Source organism: Leopardus geoffroyi, chromosome A1 (assembly GCF_018350155.1).
Source record: "Leopardus geoffroyi isolate Oge1 chromosome A1, O.geoffroyi_Oge1_pat1.0, whole genome shotgun sequence".
Lineage (NCBI taxonomy): Eukaryota > Metazoa > Chordata > Mammalia > Carnivora > Felidae > Leopardus > Leopardus geoffroyi.
In genome coordinates, this window is record NC_059326.1 from 97,456,222 (window position 1) to 97,476,594 (window position 20,373).

General features: G+C 33.6%; 1 protein-coding gene across 8 annotated transcripts in view; it reads left to right on the forward strand.

Annotated features, from left to right (window-relative positions):
- The window catches only part of DMXL1 (Dmx like 1), a 135,511-nt gene that overhangs the window by 93,477 nt on the left and 21,661 nt on the right, over positions 1–20,373 (forward strand). For 5 of the 8 annotated variants that reach the window (XM_045486552.1, XM_045486558.1, XM_045486580.1 and 2 more), the window contains 5 exons: positions 1,945–2,030; positions 3,509–3,710; positions 4,974–5,091; positions 8,346–8,408; positions 18,023–18,109. In XM_045486552.1, the coding sequence (XP_045342508.1) occupies positions 1,945–2,030; positions 3,509–3,710; positions 4,974–5,091; positions 8,346–8,408; positions 18,023–18,109 (556 nt within the window). The remainder of the gene's footprint in view (positions 1–1,944; positions 2,031–3,508; positions 3,711–4,973; positions 5,092–8,345; positions 8,409–18,022; positions 18,110–20,373) is intronic. The other 3 variants (XM_045486595.1, XM_045486566.1, XM_045486574.1) reach the window with 1 other exon arrangement.

The window sequence follows — 20,373 nt, forward strand, 5'->3', positions numbered from 1 at the left end:
AAAACACAATATCTTTTCAGTGTAATACTAATGCTCTAACATGTCAGTGATTTTTGTCTTAAAAATGTCTTCCCCATATTATAAAAATCATAAATGTTCAAAATGTTCACCCTTGGCTCCGAAGCTGCATTATCCTTACATGCATGGATAATGGTGTATTATCTTATCTCTGTTGATATGTTGTATATGTCTGAAAGGTGTATACATTTTATTAAGACATTGTATGTTATGGTATGATAGAAAAATAGAAATTTTCCACAAGCAGTAAGTAGGATATTAGGGAAAATGAAGTAGTCCTTTATCGAAAGGAAAAATTACGAGATTTTTACTTACTAGTATACTGTTGTTGATTTCCTGTTGACCTGATTTTGTTTTTTGAATACACAAAATATTTACATGGCTCACAAGTCAAACTGTATAATTTAATAACAACAAAAACAAAACAACCCAATTTAAAAAGCGCACAAATGACTTGAATAGATGTTTTTCCAAAGCAGATATATAAATGGCCAATAAGCACATGAAAAGATGGTCACTATCACTGATTATTAGGAAAATGCAATTTGAAGCCACAGTGAGAGTTCACTTCATACCTCTTAACATGACTGCTCTCAAAAAGAAAATAGCAGTGTTGGCAAGAATGTGGAGAAATTGGACCCTTTGTGCCCTATTGGTAGAAATGTGAAATGGTAACACCACTGTGGAAAACATTATGGCAGTTCTTCAGAAATTAAAAACAGAATTACCACATGACTCAGCAATTTCATTTCTAAGTATATATACCCTAAAGAATTAAAATAAATAAGGTATTGAATAGGTATTTGTACAAACATGTTCATGACAGCATTATTAATAGTAGCCAGGGGGTAAAAGTACTAAGGGTCTGTTGACAGATGAATGCATAAATAGAAATAATAGTATATACCTACAGTGGAATATTATTCAACCTAAAAAAGGATGGAAATTCTAACACATGTTATAACATGGATAAACCTTGAGGACAACATGCTAAATGAAACAAACCAGTCACAGAAAGACAAATACTGTATAATCCCACATATGAGATACTTAGTAGAGTATCATAGAGTAGTCAGATTCATAGAGACAAAAGGTCTCTATGAATGGTTGTGGCCAGGGACTAGGAGAAGGGGGAAATGGGGGAATTGTTGCTTAATAGAGATAGTTCTAATTTTGCAAGATGAAAAGAGTTATAGAAATAGGTGGTGGTGATGGTTGCCCAAAAATATGAATGTACTTAATGCCACTGAACTAAAAAATAGTTAAGATGGTAAACTCTGTGGTATGTGTATTTTACCACAATTGAAAGTAGTAAAAAGCCAGTACTCTAAGAAATAAATGTGTTTCACTTTAAGAGAAGCTAATATTTCTTTTTTCAATTAAAAAAGCAAAAACTATATAAAAATGTGAAATCGGAAGTGTCACATTTCTGTCTTCCACTCATTTCCTCCTCTACACCCATTTTTATTAGTTTCTGTTTTATCTGCCTTTTTGCAAAATAATTGTGTGTGTGTGTGTGTGTGTGTGTGTGTGTGTGTGTAAAATCTTATTTCCCTGCTTTCTTACATGGAAAAGTATACTGTGTATAATGTTCTATAATTTGCTTATTTATTAATACATACTGGAGTTCATTTCATATTAATACTTTGAGGTCCTTCTTCATTCCTTTTTTATGGCAACTGTTTTTTCTGTGGTTCAAAACCATAGCGTTTGAACCAGTATTTTCTTGGTGGATAATTGGTTGTTTCTGCTCTTTTGCTATTTTAGATAAAGCTGACATGAGTAACTCCATGCATATATTGTTTTGGTTTTGGGAAAGTATATCTGCAGACTAGATTCTTGGTGGTGAAATTGTTGGATTAAAGAGTGGTATACTCTTCCAAAACCCTAAGTAAGTTTTTAACACATCTCCTGTTTTATTTTTAGTTGGTCATTGATGCGCTTGGCAATGGTGCAGTTGGTACTCAACAATTTGAAGACTTTCTATCCCTTTGCAGGTCACGATCTTGCAGGTAATAAATATCTTAACATGAACTAATATTCCCAGTGCTTTTGAATTACTATTTTGTATTTTTTTTCAAATAGTGGAGAAAAACTTTAGTAACTTACTATTGTAGAAGATAGGTTTCTTTTAACCAAACCAACCATCTATAAATATTTTATATAGGTGCCCTTAGGAGGACATCATCTAAGAAAGCTGGGGATCTGAACCTGATGTGATTGACTGTATTGAGACTTTATTTATAGCTGTAGCCAGGTGTTGAGGGATTTAATAGCAGTAGACACTTAGAAAACTAAGCACGTGCAAAAACTTAGTGATTATTAACTCCAGGGGAAGAAAAGATTGTACAGAAAGGTACATGATAGTATACCACGTGGTTCAGCTATAATCTATATTTATAAATAGATATAACAAGTTAAACCTGAAAACATCAATTTAACCAAAAATTATTATGTGACTATATTGCAGTGATGGAGAGACCGTTTATTTTTATGTTCCACAGTAATAAATTAGTACGTCATTTCTAACATTGAAAAATCATGAATTCACAGTATTATCCTGTTATTTAAATCTTCAGAGGTAAATAGGAATAGCTAAAAGTTGAAAGTAGGTCTGCCCAGGTGGCTCAGTTGGTTAAGCATCCGACTTCGGCTCAGGTCATGATCTCACGGTTCGTGAGTTCAAGCCCCGCATCAGGCTCCGACAGTTCAGAGTCTCGAGCCTGCTTCAGATTCTGTGTCCCCCTCTCTCTTGGCTCCTCCCCCGCTCACACTGTCTCATTCTCTCTCAAAAATAAATAAACATTAAAAAAATTTTAATAAAATAAAAATTGAGAGTGGAATGAGGAGTCATGTGAATGAAAGTTTACAGAACTAGAAAGTGTTGAATTTACTGGTAAATATTATTTAAGGTTTATTTGTTTTTTTTTTTTTACTTTCGTGTATTATTTTAATTTTCTAAACAAGTTTTAAATATACCTATATAGATTTGGGTATGTGTGTGTGTGTGTGTGTGTCTGTGTGTATTGTGTATGTATGTATATATACATACATACACAACACACACATACACTGTATAGAAATATATACCATAAAGAAATTAAATGTTAAAAGCTATTATTTTTTCCTCTCCTATATATTTTTATAATATGCAGGTATATTTTTTCTTGTGAAATTAAAGCCAGAGGCAGTAATTGATATAGCAATCAATACTTTATATCATAAGTCATAAATATTATTCTAAGTTATACTTGTAAAGCTATGATATAATTTCAACTTAGATTTCTCTTTTTTTTTCTGTTGCTAAGGGCCACCTAATAATGTTGAAATAAAGATTCATTACATCTTTTTTTTTGAATCCTGTGGGTTTCTGTGCCTACCTCTCTTCCACATCTCCTCTGCCAAAACGTGTCTTCTCTCATTCCTACAGTTAAATGTAACATTTTACTGCAGAAGACAAATGTGGGTCATTTTTATTTTCTCTTTTTAGAACTTCCAGTTAGTTCACCACTTTGTCATGCAGTTCTGAAAACTCTTCAGTGTTGGGAACAAGTTCTTCTCCGACGACTTGAAATCCATGGTGGGCCACCTCAAAACTATATCTCAAGTCATACCTCTGAAGAGAGTGTGTCTGCAGGCCCTGCAATTCTCCGCCATAAAGCTTTGCTGGAACCTACAAACACTCCTTTCAGGTAGGTTTTCCTATAGATCCTGTTTTTGAATTTTTTTTTAATGTTTATTTACTTCTTTTTGAGAGAGCGAGAACAGCACAAGTGGAGGGGGGATGGGCAGAGAGAGGGAGACACAGAATCCAAAGCAGGTTCCAGGGTCCGAGCTGTCAGCTCAGAGTCCTACGTGGTGTTTAACCCCCCAACTGCGAGACCATGACCTGAGTGAGCTGAGTCAGACACTTAACAAACTAAGCCACCCAGGCGCCCCCTATGGATACTGTTTTTACGTCAGAGTTACTAAATCAGAATGCTATCAACTAGTAATTTAAAAAAAATACTTAAGGCCTTCTGTGTCTAATTTGCAGTTCTTGACTCGTATCTGTGTCTTTGTTAGATGTATATTGTAGGCCAGAGGTTAGCAAACATTTCCTGCAAAGGCCTAGAAAGTAAATATTTTAAGCTTTGCAGACCCTAGAATCCTTGTTGCAGCTCTTAAACTGCCATTGTACAGTGAAAGCAACCATAGACAGTAAGTAAACAAATGGTCATGGCTGTGATCCAATAAATTTTATTTTTGAAAATGAAAGGCAGGCTGAGTTTGACCTGTGGGCCATAGTTTACTTCCGCCCACTCTGGAATAGTGCCCTTCAAAATATTTAGTTAGCAAACTGTTTTACTGTCCGTGGGGAGATGAAGCATTTGCACCAAAAGGTAAATCGATGCAGTGCTTGTTTCATCAATAAAGTCTTGCTACCAAATGTTAACTGAATTAAACTGTACTTACAGGCTTAGTTATACAGTTGATACACATTATTTCACAAGTTCTTAACCATAGTGAGCATCAGTAACAGTTCGTGGGCTGATATGTGTCCTCAGACACTTGGGAGTAGCTCTGCCTCTAGATCTCTTCCAGGAAGTTTAACTATTTTGGTAGATCTTCTGTTCCTGGGGGTCGGAAACTGCAGCTTAGAGCCAAATCCACCCCTCCTCCTGCACTGTAAACAAAATTTTATTGGATTACAGCCACACCCTTTGATTTTAATATTATCTATGGGTGGTTTCCTTCTTCAGTGGCTGAGTTGAGTGGTTGAAAGACCTTGTAGCCTGAAAGCCTAAAATCTTTACAATCAGGTTCTTTAAGAGAAAGTTTGCAGACTGCTGCCTAGATGATGTGATCTGATTCTAGTTTATTTATTATTATAAACATTCTTACAGCACCAAGGAAATGTGGTCAAGTTAATCAGAAATCTCCAAAGTGTATAATTAAATATCCTGTCTCTGTAGATCCAAACACCATCTGGCACTGTCTGTGAAGAGACTTTGGCAGTATTTGGTGAAGCAGGAAGAAATTCAGGAAACTTTTATCAGAAATATATTCACGAAGAAAAGATGTCTAAATGAGGTCTGTATAAGTTAAAACCTTTTTTTTTTTATTACTGAAGTCTTGTTTTATGTACCTATAAAGAATAAGTTGTATTTTACAACCCACTTTTATACCATAAACGTATATTATGCAGTTAATAAATAGATACAGTAATTGAAAAGGAGAGAGAACGGGTCACTGTTTTCTGAAGTCAATTTAAAGTAACTAATTCAGATGTATTTGGAACTTTTTTTTCCTAAAAAGGTACTGTTTGAGTGAAGATTGTGTATCTTGTTTGGTGTGCTTTGAGTTGTCATGATTGCCATTTTAGGAAATAAAGTCGAATTTTCCCATGATTTTCAGAATGTGATCGTTAAAAGAAGTTTTCTTAGAAGTTTTATTGAAACTAGGTTTGTATACTGAGAATATTTCAAATATGTACATTTTCTTTTTATTCTTTCAATTATGCTTCTTAGTGAATTTTGTAAGTGCAGTTTATAAATATACTGTGGTTAATTATACTTTGATGTTATCATTATGATTATTTTTCACATTTAGTTCAGTGCTTTAAAAAGTTCCATTTTGACACTATGGAGAATTTGCACCTGAATGTAGATTAACATGTTGCTTCCTTTTCTGTGACAGTATTGCTATTTAAAAAATACCCGGTAAACTCAATGGTGGACTTAGTGATGACACTAATTCCTTATGTCCTCACGGACTCAAGACCCTCAGCTGATGTGTGGATCGTATTTTGAGAAGCACTGAACTAGTCTGAAAGCAAGTTTTGTATGGTTCTTGAAGTGGGGGGAAAAAAAGAAGGTATTTCACTTGGAGAAATAAGGAAGTAGAACGGCTTTTTTTCCTGATTTTTTTAAAAAAAATTTTTACTTGAGTGTAGTCAACATACAATGTTACATTAATTTCAGGTGTACACCATAGTGACTCAGCATGTTTATACATTAAAGTGGCTTCTTACTAGACAAGTTAGCAAAAAGCAAGATGGCATATAATAACCTTAATGAAAAACAGAAAAATTACATAGATCTGATGGGCTCTCGGTTTAAGCACTATTTTATAAGAGGCAACTGCGGGTGCTGATACTTAGCATTCACCTGGTGATGTAAATATATTTGAATTAGCCAAGCCAGGAAACAAAATACATAATTTTTTGCAACTTAGAAAACTTGTGAAATATGTATCTTAGGATAACATTGAAATCTAAGCCAACAATAGATAAAATAGAATAAATAAAAGTAGTTTTATTTAACTTTCCATAAGATGTATCTTAAATATTTAGTATATGAATTACCATTAAACAGTTCAAGAAAATTTTGGGATAAGTAAAATTAAAAATGTACTGGATCAGAGACTAATTAATTAGGGTGTGTTCATTGGTGAGGTAATGTTTCTGATTTTATTTTAAATATATCTTTGCCTAAAATAATGTATTACAAGTTAAAGCATTTCCATAATAGTGAATAAAGCCCTCCTTCTTTATACACTTTATACCTGCTTACTGTGGAAAAAGTATGTTTACTGTGCTTGTTATTTCTTGGGTTTCTCTGACCTACTTTGTATAGGTATAGATGTACAAAATCATTTTTTGTACAAAAAATGTACAAAATCATTTTTTAAAGAAATGGCCATATTTGATTAATATAGTTTAAATATAAAAAATATTTCTCTACTGCTGATATAGGGAATTTGGAATTATAGGTATTTGGGAAATTAAATAATTCTCAAAACAAAATAAAAAATTGTTCACCACCAGATTGTCTAGTTGAATCAGGAAATAGAACCACTAAGGGAGGGGAGTAGCATGACTAAGCCAGATACATGAGGAAGAACAGCAGGGAAATGAGTACAACTACATCTTTTAAATTCCTTTGCTGTTTGAGTTTTCTTTCAGAGTTCGATGATACCTTAAGAAAATTTTAATTTTTTTGTTAGTAATTAAATGCATGCTTATGAATGTTGGACTGAGAGAAAGCTTTATAATTAGTGAGCTAAATATTTTCTCTGAATCTTAGGGGCTTTTTTTCCTGCAAAATTAATTTGGAATATTTTAACCGGTAGATCTTATTTACTTAAAACTTGGCATCATTCATGGTAGTTATTAGAAATTAATTGCTACTGCATTATTGTTTTATTCTTCATGTTTTATTCTTCACTTTTTAAAAATAGTGACATTTTGATAAAGGGAATATGCAAATGAAAACTTTGTATGGTGAACCACAGATGATTTGGAATTAAGTAGAATATTAACTCTATAAAGTTAGTATATTGTTTAATCTTTACTGGCAAGTTGATTAGCTTGTTCTTGATGTTAACAAAATTATCTTCCATGTCTTTTTTTATAAAATGATGATTATATTTAAATAGTTTGAGTCCACGTCCTGTGACTTTTCATATGGTTAGGAAATAGATACATGACAGGCTCTGTATTTTGGATGGGAGGATTTTGAGATGGTTTCTTTATTCCTTATGTGTGTGAAAATGAAATTTTCTCCATCTGATGTTTAAATCCTGGTGTATGCTCAGATCTTTTCTTTTCCTATACTGCGTTTTAAAAATAAAAGATCTTTCCTTTTTATACTTGGAAATTGAATACAGATGGCTGCAAATGAACTATATCTGAATGATTCCCCAGCCAGAAAAAAATACTTGACAGCTATCATCTTTGTCCTCACTTTGTATTTCTGTTTGCTTTCATTTTCTGAGAACCAGAGGTCTTGAACCAGTTTTTTCTAATATCCCCTTTTTAGCAGGATGTGTGCCTCCAAGCAGTTTATTATTTCTGGCTACATCAAGAGAAGGAGAGAATTAGAAACCTAGAAATTAAAAGTTTCTAATCAGGAGGTTTTCCTGAGGAGTGAGGTACCATAATGGAGACAAGGCATAGTAGCATATGTGAAAGAGAACAATTTGACTTTAATTTTCAGCTGAGAGTACTGTGGATCAGTAGCTCTGAAATTTGTAATATTAAGAACTTGGGTCTCAACTTTGCTTTAATGTCAACATTTCAAAATAAGTAAGTTAAAATTTCTTGCAAGGGCAAATAAAATTTATGGTGGTGGTTAATGAGTTCTGAGGGATTCAGTTTTGCCCAGCCTTATCCATGCACCTCCACATGTGCTTCTTTTAAGATGTATGAACTTGAAAAATAACAACTCAGTCCAGTGTTGTTTTCTAGTAAATTTAGTTTAAAATATTATAAAAATATCCCCGGTATTTTGCATGTTATATCTCGTCTTTACTCTTTGTCATGTGGTTATTCTTTCTTGATGAAGTCATTAGAGGACAACTGTGAAACCATCAAAAATTCTATGATGGAGGAGCCAAACATCAATAAGGTACAAAATATCATTCAACTAAAATGAGAAATTGCATTCTTTCACAAGAAAAACACATTGTTTGCATTTGAGTTTTGAACCGGACTTTGTTTCCAGTGCAATTAAATTATTGTTCCCTCAGATTATTCTTACTTGATTTCAGTAGCTTAAATATGCAGTCATAAAAATTGTTTCTGTTTTGTTAATAAGAGAATGCAATTTTAAAGAGAGTTGAATGTAACCTGTTTTGGCTACACATTTTTTTGAGTAAATGCTACTGAAGTTCTTAATAAGGTGTATTACAATAGCCGTTGTAGAATTGTAGCAGTATTGTTCTGTTTTACAAGTGTCATTTTGGAAGTTAACAATGTCTTCTGTGATGTTAGTTCCTTAAAATATATCAGATGCTAAATGTAGCATTTATTGTGCTGGTAGTAATGGCACATAGCACATTGCCTTGTATGTAGCAATTTCTGCTAATACTTGAGAACAGAGCAAGAATGGTAGGAATTGGTGTAATCGTGAAATATCTCCCAAATGTTCTATGATCATATATTCAAATGTGAGTTTTATTAAATTGACATTTAACTCACTCATGTGTTTCTTACTCTGATTTTAAGACCATCTCAACAAAGTAATTTTTAGAGGAAAACTTTCTTGAAGATAATTTTTTAAGGTTACTAATTCCCCCTGCTAATTCTTTTCCAAAGAAATTCTTCTGGTTAAAATAAAAATAATTCTGTATAATTAATAAAAAAGACTGATTAGCTGTCAAGTGTATATTATAACTCAAGTTTGGCAAAATAAATATATTTAGTCCATACTTTGGAAATGTCTAATGGCCTTTGGCAATTTTGAAAGAATATAGTTGAAACTTTTAATCAGTTAACAATAATTCCTTGCCTAAGTTATCATTAATTACTAGTCTGTACATTATCATGAAATCTCATCCAAATATTTTAATAAATATTAAATATTTATAAATATATTAAATTTAATAAATATAATCAGAATGTGGTATTTCTATAGTCATCACATTACATTCAAAGGTAGTCCTTCTGTGTGTTTAGTTAACATCAACCATTTTTGGCCAAGATTTTCCAAACATCTGCTATAATTTTGTTTTAAATAGCTTTATCGTGTATACCTGACTTAAAATAACTGCACATATTTATTAAGTATAGTTTGATTAATCTTGGAATATGTATACACTGGTAAAGCCATCACCACAACCAAGAAAATGAATATAGTCATCACTCCCAAAACTTTAATCTCTTTCTTACTCCTTTCTTTTTTTCATCTGTGCCTTCTTCCTCTACAAGCAGCTACCAATCTGCTTCTTCATATTATAGATTAGCTTGCACTTTCTGGAATTTTATGTAAATGGAATCATACAATGTATGCTTTTTCCCATAGCATAATTATTTTGATATTCCTCCATGTTGGATATTTCATTAATTCATTCTTTTTTATCGCTGAGGTGTGTTCATTGTATAGCTGTACCATAATTTGTTTATTCTTTTATGTGTGGATGACCACTTGAGCTCTTTCCATTTCAGAACTGTTTCAAATAAGAATGCTCACATTAGTCATATACAGGTCCCTTTGGTTGGGCGTATGCTTTCATTTCTCTTGTGCAAATGCTTAGGAGTGGAATGGCCAGATTTTATTGTATGTGTGTGGTTAACTTTTTGAGAAACTACTCAAGTATTTTCCAAGGTGCTGGTACCCTTTTATATTCCCAGCAGCAGTACATGGTATCTCACTTGCTTTACCTCCTCACCAGGGCGTGGTATGGTCAGCCTTTTTATTTTAGCCATTCTAGTAGGTGTGTACTAGTTTTAATTTACTTTGACCATCTTCCGTGTGCTTTTTTATATCATTTGTATAATTTTTTGGTTGAAGTGTGTTTTCAAATGTCTTTTTTTTTTTTTTTTTTTTGATTGGGTTGTTTTCTTGACAGAGTTTTAACAGTTCTTTTTATTTTTTAAATAAGTGGTGTATCACATTTGCAGATATTTTCTCCTACTCACATGTCTTTTGATTCTCTACAATTTCTTTTAAACTGAGAAGTTTTTAATTGGTACATCGAACCTCATCAAAATTTGTTTTGTGTGTGGATGTTCTTTTTGGTGTCATATCTAAGAAATTTTTGCCTAACCTAAAAATCACAAAGATTTTCTCCACCTCTGCTCTCGTGTTAGTTTTACAATTAGTGAAGACTACTTCCATTACCACAGCTTTCCAGTTAAAAACAGAAATCTAAAGCTCTGCCCTACAAAGAAATTATAACACGAAGGCAGTGTTTAAATCCTACAAAAAAATTTTTTTGAGTCAATTTTTTAATATGGGTAGAAAGTATAGATTGCAGTTGCTTTTTTTTTTTTCCCATGTGTGTATCAGTTGTTCACCACTGTTTAATGAAAAAGTTATCTTTTCCTCCACTGAATTGCCTTTTCCTCCTTTTAAAAAAAACAGTTGACATGGTCCCTGGGTGGGGTGGCTCAGTCGGTTAGGTTAAGCTCCTGCTCTTTGCTGACAACTGAAAGCCTGGAGCCTGCTTTGAATTCTGTGTCTCCCTCTCTCTCTTTCCTTCCCTGCTGGCACTCTGGCTCTCTCTCTCAAAAATAAAGGTGAAAAAAATTAACAAAACAAAACAGTTGACCTATGTGTGTTAGGGACTCTGTTTTGGACTATTGATCTATTTATCTTTATCCTAATCTCCCACTGTCTTACTGCACTGGCTAGAACTTTCAGTCCCATGTTGAACAGAAATGGTGAAAGCAGACATTTTTATCTTGTTCCCGATCTTGAAGAAAAGCATTGCGTCTTTTGTCATTAAGTATGCTGTATTCTATAGGGTTATTATAGATACCCTTTATAAGATTGAGGAGGTTTCTTTCTGTTCCTAGCTTGTTGAAAATTTTTAATCGTAATAGTTGCTGGATTTTGTCACCTCTCTTTTCTGTTGTTGTTACCACTGAGATGTTCATATGGTTTTTCTTATTTTAGTCTGTAAATATGACTAAATACGTTGATGGATTTGTTTGATGTTAAACAAACCTTGCATTCTCTGGCTAAGCTTCATTTGGTCGTGCTGTATTTGTTATTTTTTTTTTATATATTGGTATATTTGTTAAAATTCTTGTTAAGATTTTTGCATTTATGTTAACAAACATAAGTTTTCCTATAATGTTTTGGGGTTCTTTTTTTGGTTTTAAACTAAAGCTGGACTCATAGAATGTGTTGGGAAATACTCTCTTTAATTTTTTGGGAAAAAAATTGTGTAGAATTAGTATTGTTTCTTACTTAAGTGGTAGAATTCACCAGAGAAACCATCTTGGCTTGGAGTTTTTTATCTACAAATTCAATTTCTTTAACATGTAGGGCAAGTCGGGTTATTTATTTCTTCTTGAATGAGCCTTAGTAGTCCATGTCTTTAAAGAAATATGCTTCATTTGGGGTGTCAAATTTATTGGTATAAAATTATTCATAATATTCCCCTATTCTTTTAATATACAAGAAAATTTATGGTGATGTCACCTCTCATTTCACTGCTAGTTTTGAAAACAAAATTACTTCTTGAATATTTTTATTTCCTAATATTTAGAGTATTTGTCTTCTTTTGTATTCACTTGCCAGCTTCCCATTTCCTTCCAATATGCCTTTGATATTGTTTAGATCTCATTTTACTCTGTGTTGTATTTAATTATATTATTAGAGCAGTGCTGAAGTGCAAGCACTCAGCTTTACATCATAGAAGGTGATAGTAGCTGAGAATCACTAATGAGACCTAGAGTCTCACCTTAGCTTTTCTGTAGCTCTGTTGTGGGACCTTGGGTTCTTTATGTCCTTGAAGCCTCATTTACCCTAATGTATCAAACTGGGTTGATAATTTTAAACATGCTAACTGCTCTAATTAAAATAGTAGTGAAGTCCTGAAGTTAGTCTGTTATGTTCCTCTCTTCAGTTCTTAAAGGAAGGTCTGCAGAACCTGAACATTTTTTAGATCATCACCTGTATAAAATGTACTCTTTTTACAAATTGTGGTAAAATATACATGTAAAAATTTACCATTTTAGTTGTTTTAAGTATATAGTTCAGTAGCATTAAGTACATTGACTTTGTTTGCGACCATCAGCACCAAACATCTGCAGAACTTGTTCATATTCCCAAACTAGAGCAGTAGCTCTCCACTTTCTCCATCCCACTTAGCCTAGCCCCAGCTAACTCCCGTCCTCCTTTCTGTCTCTATGAATTTTACTACTCTGGGTGTCTGTGTAAGTGGAAACATAATATCTGCCGTTTTGTGACTGGCTCATTTGACTTAGCATAATATCTTCAAGCTTCATCCATGTTGTAGTATGTCTCAGAATCTCCTCCCGTTTTAAGGCTAAATAGTATTCCATTGTGTACATGTCACATATATTGTTTATCCAGTCATCTATCAATGGATATTTGGGTTGTTTTCATCTTTTGGGTGCTGTGAGTAATGTTGTTGTGAAAATTGATATATATATATATATATATATATATATATATATATATATATATATATATATATGTATGTTTAAGTCTCTGCTTTCAGTTCTTCTGGACACATACCCAGAAATGGAATTGCTGTCATCTGTGGTAATTCTTTCTTTTTTGATCTGCGTAATCTCTTAAAATCTCTTCTGGTACTAATATTTGGATTCTTTTTTCCTCACAAATCCAGCCCAATCAGATTTTATTTTATTTATTTTTAAATTTACATCCAAGTTAGCGTATAGTGCAACAGTGATTTCAGTAGTAGATTCCTTAGTGTCCCTTACTGATTTAGCCCATCCCCCCTCCCACACCCCGTCCAGTAACCCTCTCTTTGTTCTCCATATTTATGAGTCTCTTATGTTTTGTCCCCCTCCCTGTTTTTATATTATTTTTGCTTCCCTTCCCTATGTTCATGTGTTTTGTATGTTCAAGTCCTCCTGTGAGTGAAGTCCTATGATATTTGTCTTTCTCTGACTAATTTCACTTAGCACAGTACCCTCTAGTTCCATCCACGTGGTTGGAAATGGCAAGATTTCATTCTTTTTTATTACAGAGTAATATTCCATTGTGTATATATACCACATCTTCTTTATCCATTCATTTGTCGATGGACATTTGCAGCCCAATCAGATTTTAAACCATGGCCTGAAACCTTTCGTTAAGGTTTACATTAAACATACATTAAATTTTACATTAAGATAGTATTTATTGTGATTTTTTTTTTACTTTGGTTTTATATTGTATGGCCTTTAGCAAATTAAATTATGTTCATAGCTCATGCAGGTTCTCTGTTTTGAGCATATCATGTTTCCACTTCTTTCTTTCCCGCCTTAGATTTCATGATTCATCATTCTGCAAAATTCTCAACCCTTTTGTGCCATTCTCTCTATGGTGTATTTGCCTTGAAAATCCCCAAACCTCTTTACATGCAACTCTGTCTACTCTGTGCCTTTGTAATAGAACATGAGTTCACTCCTTGATGAGTCACAAACTGCATCAGGTTGCATTTTTGCACAAAGAAAACTTTATTAGCAGCAAATAAGGAGATTGTGAGGAATGGCTTCCAAAGCCATGATTCCTGGCACAAGAGTGGATGGGTTCCTTTTATTTGGGATTAGGATGAATATTTAGATAGAGAAGCCTTATTATCCTATGTAGTGGCGGGCATAAGGTCACACATGTGCCTTAAGGAAACGTGCCTATACACACATTGTATATTGTATAAGGCTTGTGCTCCTCCTTGGGCAGATATTTTAGTATTATAATGAGGGAAAGGTAGTGATAGGTCATTCTAGAGATCCCTCTATGGTCCATCTGTGTAGTCTGGAGTCAGGGGTTAAGTTCAGACTGGCCTGCCAGTCTTGTCAGGGCAGTTTCTATTGCCAGAGGGGCACTGTTGACTTCTGTTTGCCTGAGTTAAGAGATAAGGTGGAAGGAAGAGCTTAAGGAAGAAAGAATATAGGACAAAGGTCAGTGAATACAAGCAAGTGGATAGTAAAGGTCAGATCCTGGGGATTAGCTGGTGACATCTTCACCTCAAGAGCTGAACGTGGATGAAGAAAAAGCACAAACAGTGGGGGTTTGCCTTACTTAAAATTTATAGCCACAATTCCCAAATTACCCAATGATCAAAATAAATTACTCTGTAGTACTTGTTTTGTTTTGTTTTTCATTCTCCCCACTTTTACTCTCTTTCCTCAAACTTCCAGTACTCCTTGACTGTTTGCCACCGATGACCTTGTTCTGTCATCAAAATAAGTGCAGTCATCGGGAATGTAGACTAATCTTTCCACCACCAAATCTTACTTCTGCTCTATATGCAGATGTTTCATTAACATCTCTAACAGTAGATAGACTGTCACTCTTTTGTCCAAAACCAGATCTTCCATTTGTACGCTGATCGCATGGGCTCTTACCTACCCAAGGACTTTGCTTCAGTAGTTATCCCTCCTCCCCCACCTCCGTCTTCATTAATAAATATTTACCTCTCTGATTATTCTCTACATAAGCAAATATATTTTATTGTCTTTCTTTCAAATAAAAACCAAAAAACCTACCTTTGAATCGGTCTACTATCCCATTGCTTTAATTTCCCTATCTAGGAAAATTCATTTATAGAATTGCCTATAAAGTCATTATAGAAGACTTAAAGAGTAATGATGCAGACACTCCCTGGAGGAACCACCCAGTTTAAGAAGTAAAATATTATCAATTCATTTGAGTGCCTCTGTGAATCTTCCCCAATGGATTTACCTCCCTATTAACCATGTGTCTCTTTAAACTAGTTAAGTGTTATCTCCAGCCCACTACACTGAGATGTTAGTAGTCAAAGTCACCCTTGACTCCCACTATGCTAAATTCAGTAGTTGGTTCTGTCTTCCTTTAATTCAATGTTTCAGTATCTTTTGATACCGTTGACCACAGCCACCTTCTTAAAACTCTTGCTTCACTTGGTTTCTATTAACATCATATTTGATTATTTAGTATTCATACTTGGAAAATGTTTCTTGTTCTGTCTGTTTATTCTGTCAGTATTCCTCTTTCCTAAAACTAGTTCCATTTCGAATTGACCTTTTCCCCCCTTTTTTGAAACATGGGGTACACCAGGACTTAGTTCTGTAACATTTTCTATTCCCTATTTTTACTTTCTCTTTGGTTTATCTCATGGTTTAAATATCCTCCATAGGCCGATAACTCTTAAATCTCTCTAGCCCATTCATTTCCTGAACTCTGGACTTGACTTCTTAATCTAATAGCTACCTCACCGTGAATGTCAAGAGTAGAATTTTCTATCTTCTCATCTTTATCGTAAGTCCTTACTTTTCCTTCACTTTTGTCTCATTAAATGGTACCTTCACTTACCCAGTTTTTAGGTCTGAAAACTAGGAGTTATACTTGCTTTTTTTTTTACTCTTACTATAATTTCATTCCATTAGCAAAATTTACCCTAATTCCAACCAACTATCACTACCACCATTGCTACTACCCTAATTAACAGCCTGTTGACTGTTTTCTGGCAACCATTCTCACACCCTTTATACTTTACCTCACAACTTGCAGAACTGTCTAAACCCTGCAGTGTCTTCCTAGCTCCAAAATAAAATCTGAACTCTTCATTGTGGCTTTTAAGACTCTTTGCAAACTGAATCTTGCCTGGTATTCAATCTCCTACCACTTGTCATTGTTTTCTAAATTAAATACTAAGTTTTTGAGATGCTAAACACCATTCCTTCCCTCTCCCTCCACTTGATTTTAAAGCAGGTGATCTTGAGACCACAATATTAAGAAATAATGTTTTATTAAATAAAGATTTTGAGAGGACAGGCATGTATTTTCACATTGAAGAAGCTTTTTAAGTTTATGCTTGCAGGAGCCTTTTTCCCTATCAGGTAAAGTTGGAAAAAGCTCTGCAGCTAAAACTAGTATGTTTCCCCCCACCCACCCGTTATCAGCACATAACATACTCCTCCACTTCCTGCAAACATCATTTGTCTCTCTTTCCAATTTCTTCAAAATCTAGTAGTAGACACTTAGTATACTTTATTTTTTTAGTTTTTTTAAATGCTTATTTATTTTTGAGACAATGCAAGAGACAGAGTGCAAGCAGCAGAGGGGCAGACAGAGGGAGACACAGAATCCGAAGCAGGCTCCAGGCTCTGAGCAGTCAGCCCAGAGCCCAGCGCGGGGCCCGAACTCACGAAGTGAGATCACGCCCCAAGCTGAGGCCAGACGCTTAACCGACTGAGCCATTCAGGCGCCCTGACACTCAGTATACTTTAGATACCAGATATTATAGATAGGTCACTAAGTTGGGATTCTGTCATAAAATTACAGAATTTGAGATAAGATTTTTGTTAGAAAAGAGGTTGACCCCAAAATCAACCAAAATGTTTGGCAAACACTGAATATCTTCGGTTTGTTATCAGATTGTATTTTAGATTCGAACATCTTTGACATCATTACATCTAGTGACTAGGAGTTTAGTTGGCATAGGATTATTTGAGTTTTTATCTTAGGCGTCTCACCTTTGCAATTCAACAGTCTTTTATATTTGCCATTTAAAAAATACTGCTAATTCTACTCAGTTCTGTTGGTGAAACACTGGACAGGCATTGGTGATGTTTTTATCTAAACTTTGCAGGACTTAAATTTGTTATATTCTTATTTTAGATTAATAACGTCCGCACTTCTCAATGAGTTGTGAAACATTTTATACTAATTCATCTTAAAGAATGAAGGTTAGGGATATAAAATAAGATGAAACACTATCCTATATTAACATTTTTAATTCTTAATAATTGCCTTCTCTTTTTACCTCTGTTTAGTTTAGTAAATATTGATTTATACAGTATTCTCATCTGAGTTCAAAGGCATTGTACGTACCTTCTTTGGGGTAAGCTAAAGGTCAGATTATTTCCCTCATCTAAAGTACATTGAATTATGGTTTATTCAGCTATTAAAAATGACTACTGACCTAAAATGACTTACTGACCCTTGGGAAATTACTGTGCCTTTCAGGGTTTCAGGTTGTTTGTTTGTTTGTTTGTTTTTATAAATTAAAAGCCGTTTTAGACCAGGATTCAGTAAGCTGGCCATATTTGACCTGTTCTTTACAGGCAGTAAACTAAGAATGGTCCTTATATTTTTAAAAGGTTCTAAAAAAAAAAAGAAAAGATAAATATACAACAGTGATCTTCTATGACGTGCAAAACATATAAAAACATTTACTTTCTGACCTAATATTTATCAAAAGATTATAATACTAAGAAATAGGGTAAACAAATCTTGTTTTAATGATTAGAATGTCTTGATCCTTTAAAGTTAATTCATTGCAGTTAACTTATTGGGAACGTGAGCAATTAAGAAGTTGTATTTTGTATCAACTGTCTTTTTATATATGAAAAGGCAAGCTTGAAAAAGTTTAAATTTCCCTGTTCACATGAGTTTTATTTTAGGGATGAGTAGCATGTAAAACAATACCTTTAGATATGAAATATTTAAAAAGTTTCTTTAATTTATACAAGTATTAAATGACAGATTTGCATATATTATTTTTCCTGTGATTAAAATTGCTATATTTTTATGTTCTATTTCCTTCTGTTTAGATAGAAGCAGACTTGGGATATCCTGGAGGTAAAGCAAGGATTATTCACAAGGAATCTGATATCATTACTGCCTTTGCTGTTAATAAAGTAAGTAGATAGACTTTTTTTCTTTGATGACTAAGTATTCATGGTTGAAGAAAGTCCCGTTTTGTCAGTTTATTCAGTATTAGTATTTTTCTGTCTGAAAGCTACTTCCCATTGCCTAAATTGCAATCTGAATAAGTTATTTTATTTTATAAAATGATTATATTGTTTGATAATTATATACTGCATATGTAGGAGATAAAATAATGTTTAATTACTACACAGAGAGACTATCAAGTATTTATATATGCAGTAGCCTTGAGAATTTTATAACACATTACAGCATTTAAACCAAAGAAAAGATTTTTTATTTTCCTTATATGAATATGTTGAATGTGATTACTAATATTAGATCAAATTTAAGCTTTTATATGACTTACAGAAATTCTCTCTCTTTGACTTACAACCATAGTAGCTACCTAACTAGTGTTTCTTTTACATTCCTTAGTTTTCTACTCAACATCTTCCTCAGAAGTGTCTGTAAGCTACTTATAGAAGAGATATAACCTTAGATATACAGTAATGTAAGGTCAAAAATTACTGTAATCATTTTCTTCTTTTCTCTTACCTAAATGCTTTACTGCACAATTTTATTTATACACACGTGCACACACACACACACAAATATATATACTTAAGTATGTATATCTTCTTTTTTAAGTATTCCTAATTTTAAAATAATTTTTAAATATTATTTAGGTAAATATTCTATGGCATTACCCCTTCATTAATCATTTCACCAGTTGTTTCTCCATCATCCTATTCTGCGTCTTTCTTTCTATTTCTCGTAGGTAGTTCCTTTGTCATTCTGCCCTCATCTTTCCCTGTGTCTTTTGTCTCGTTTCTCTCTTCTACACACCCCCAAACAGTGACTGATTCTGTTGAAGACAAGCAAGTTTGGAAACAGCCCCTTAGCTAGGCAGTTCTCAGTTCTAATATCTATGTAATATGATATATTACAGTCTCTTTTTTTTTGGATGTATATAAGTAACAAAAAATGAACAATCATCCACATATATAAAATCTGTGTTCCACTATATAAGAATAGGGTACCTGTTTAATTTTTATTTCTCCTGATTTATTGTTTTACATCTTGCTAAATTTGTAGTTGAGAAACAATACCTTTTGCTTTAAATTGCATTATTTTAAAATGTTGATGAGATTGAACTTTTTCCCATTTGTTTAGTTGTGAATTATCTGTGACAATTTTCCCCTGCATTCAAGCTAGCAAGTTAGCTTTCTCAGTTTAACGAATGCTGTAAGAAGACACAGACTCTTGGACCACAGACCATCACAGTTTATTACTAATAGCAGAAGTAGTATCCAGGAATATTAGCATTTATGCTCTGGTTCCCTGTGTTCAAATTACCAGAGTGGCAGGGAGAAGGTCAAATGCTAACTGCACAGAATGGGTTGTATGGTAAGGAAAGGAACATTGAATTTAGGAAACCTAAATCTCTCTAATGAACATTACATATACCTGCCCTTTGATCTGGAGAGAGACACTGTAGGTATGTAGACATCCTCCAGAAACAATAGCAGTCAGTAAGTCGCTCAGAAAAGATGGAGAAATGGAGGGACCCGTAGAGAATTCCTTATCCATTTATGTCTGGGATATTCATTTTTTTTGTTTTAGTTTGTATTAGCATTTTACATAGTGGAAATATTAACCTTGTTTTCTCTTTGCTGTCAGTATCCTTTCATTTTCTCTTTTAGAGGTGTATATTTTCAGTTCATAGATAGTTAAAATTTTAGGTCATTTAATCTCACCAGCATTTAATTTATGATTTATTCTGGCATGCGTCCCCACTCTTTTTCTACTCCCTGCATCTCTTCTTTGTGACCATTTCTCAAATTGTGTTTTTCTTGTCTAGGACTGAAAAGCTTTAGGTGAAAGTGGTACTACCTTAGTTGAATAATGCACCATTATTTTAGTGTGATGCTCCTTATTTCCCTCACCTTTTTCTACCTTCTAGAGCTTCTGTCTTTTTTCAACAGCTCCTTCAAATTTCTGAACTGTGTCAAAACCTTGGGGAGATTGTACCATACTAGCAAACTGGAAAGACAATGCTGGGAGAACAAATAAAGTAGTATATGTTTTACCATACATATAAAGAGGAGGCTTTCTGTTAGATGCTCTTGAATTCTTTGAACATAAACATATCTCTAAGATCAAGCTGAAAATTATTACACTCAAGATTTAATTATTAGAATTAATTTTAAAGAGTCGGTGAAAATGCTATCTGTATCTTAAAGTTACCATTTCT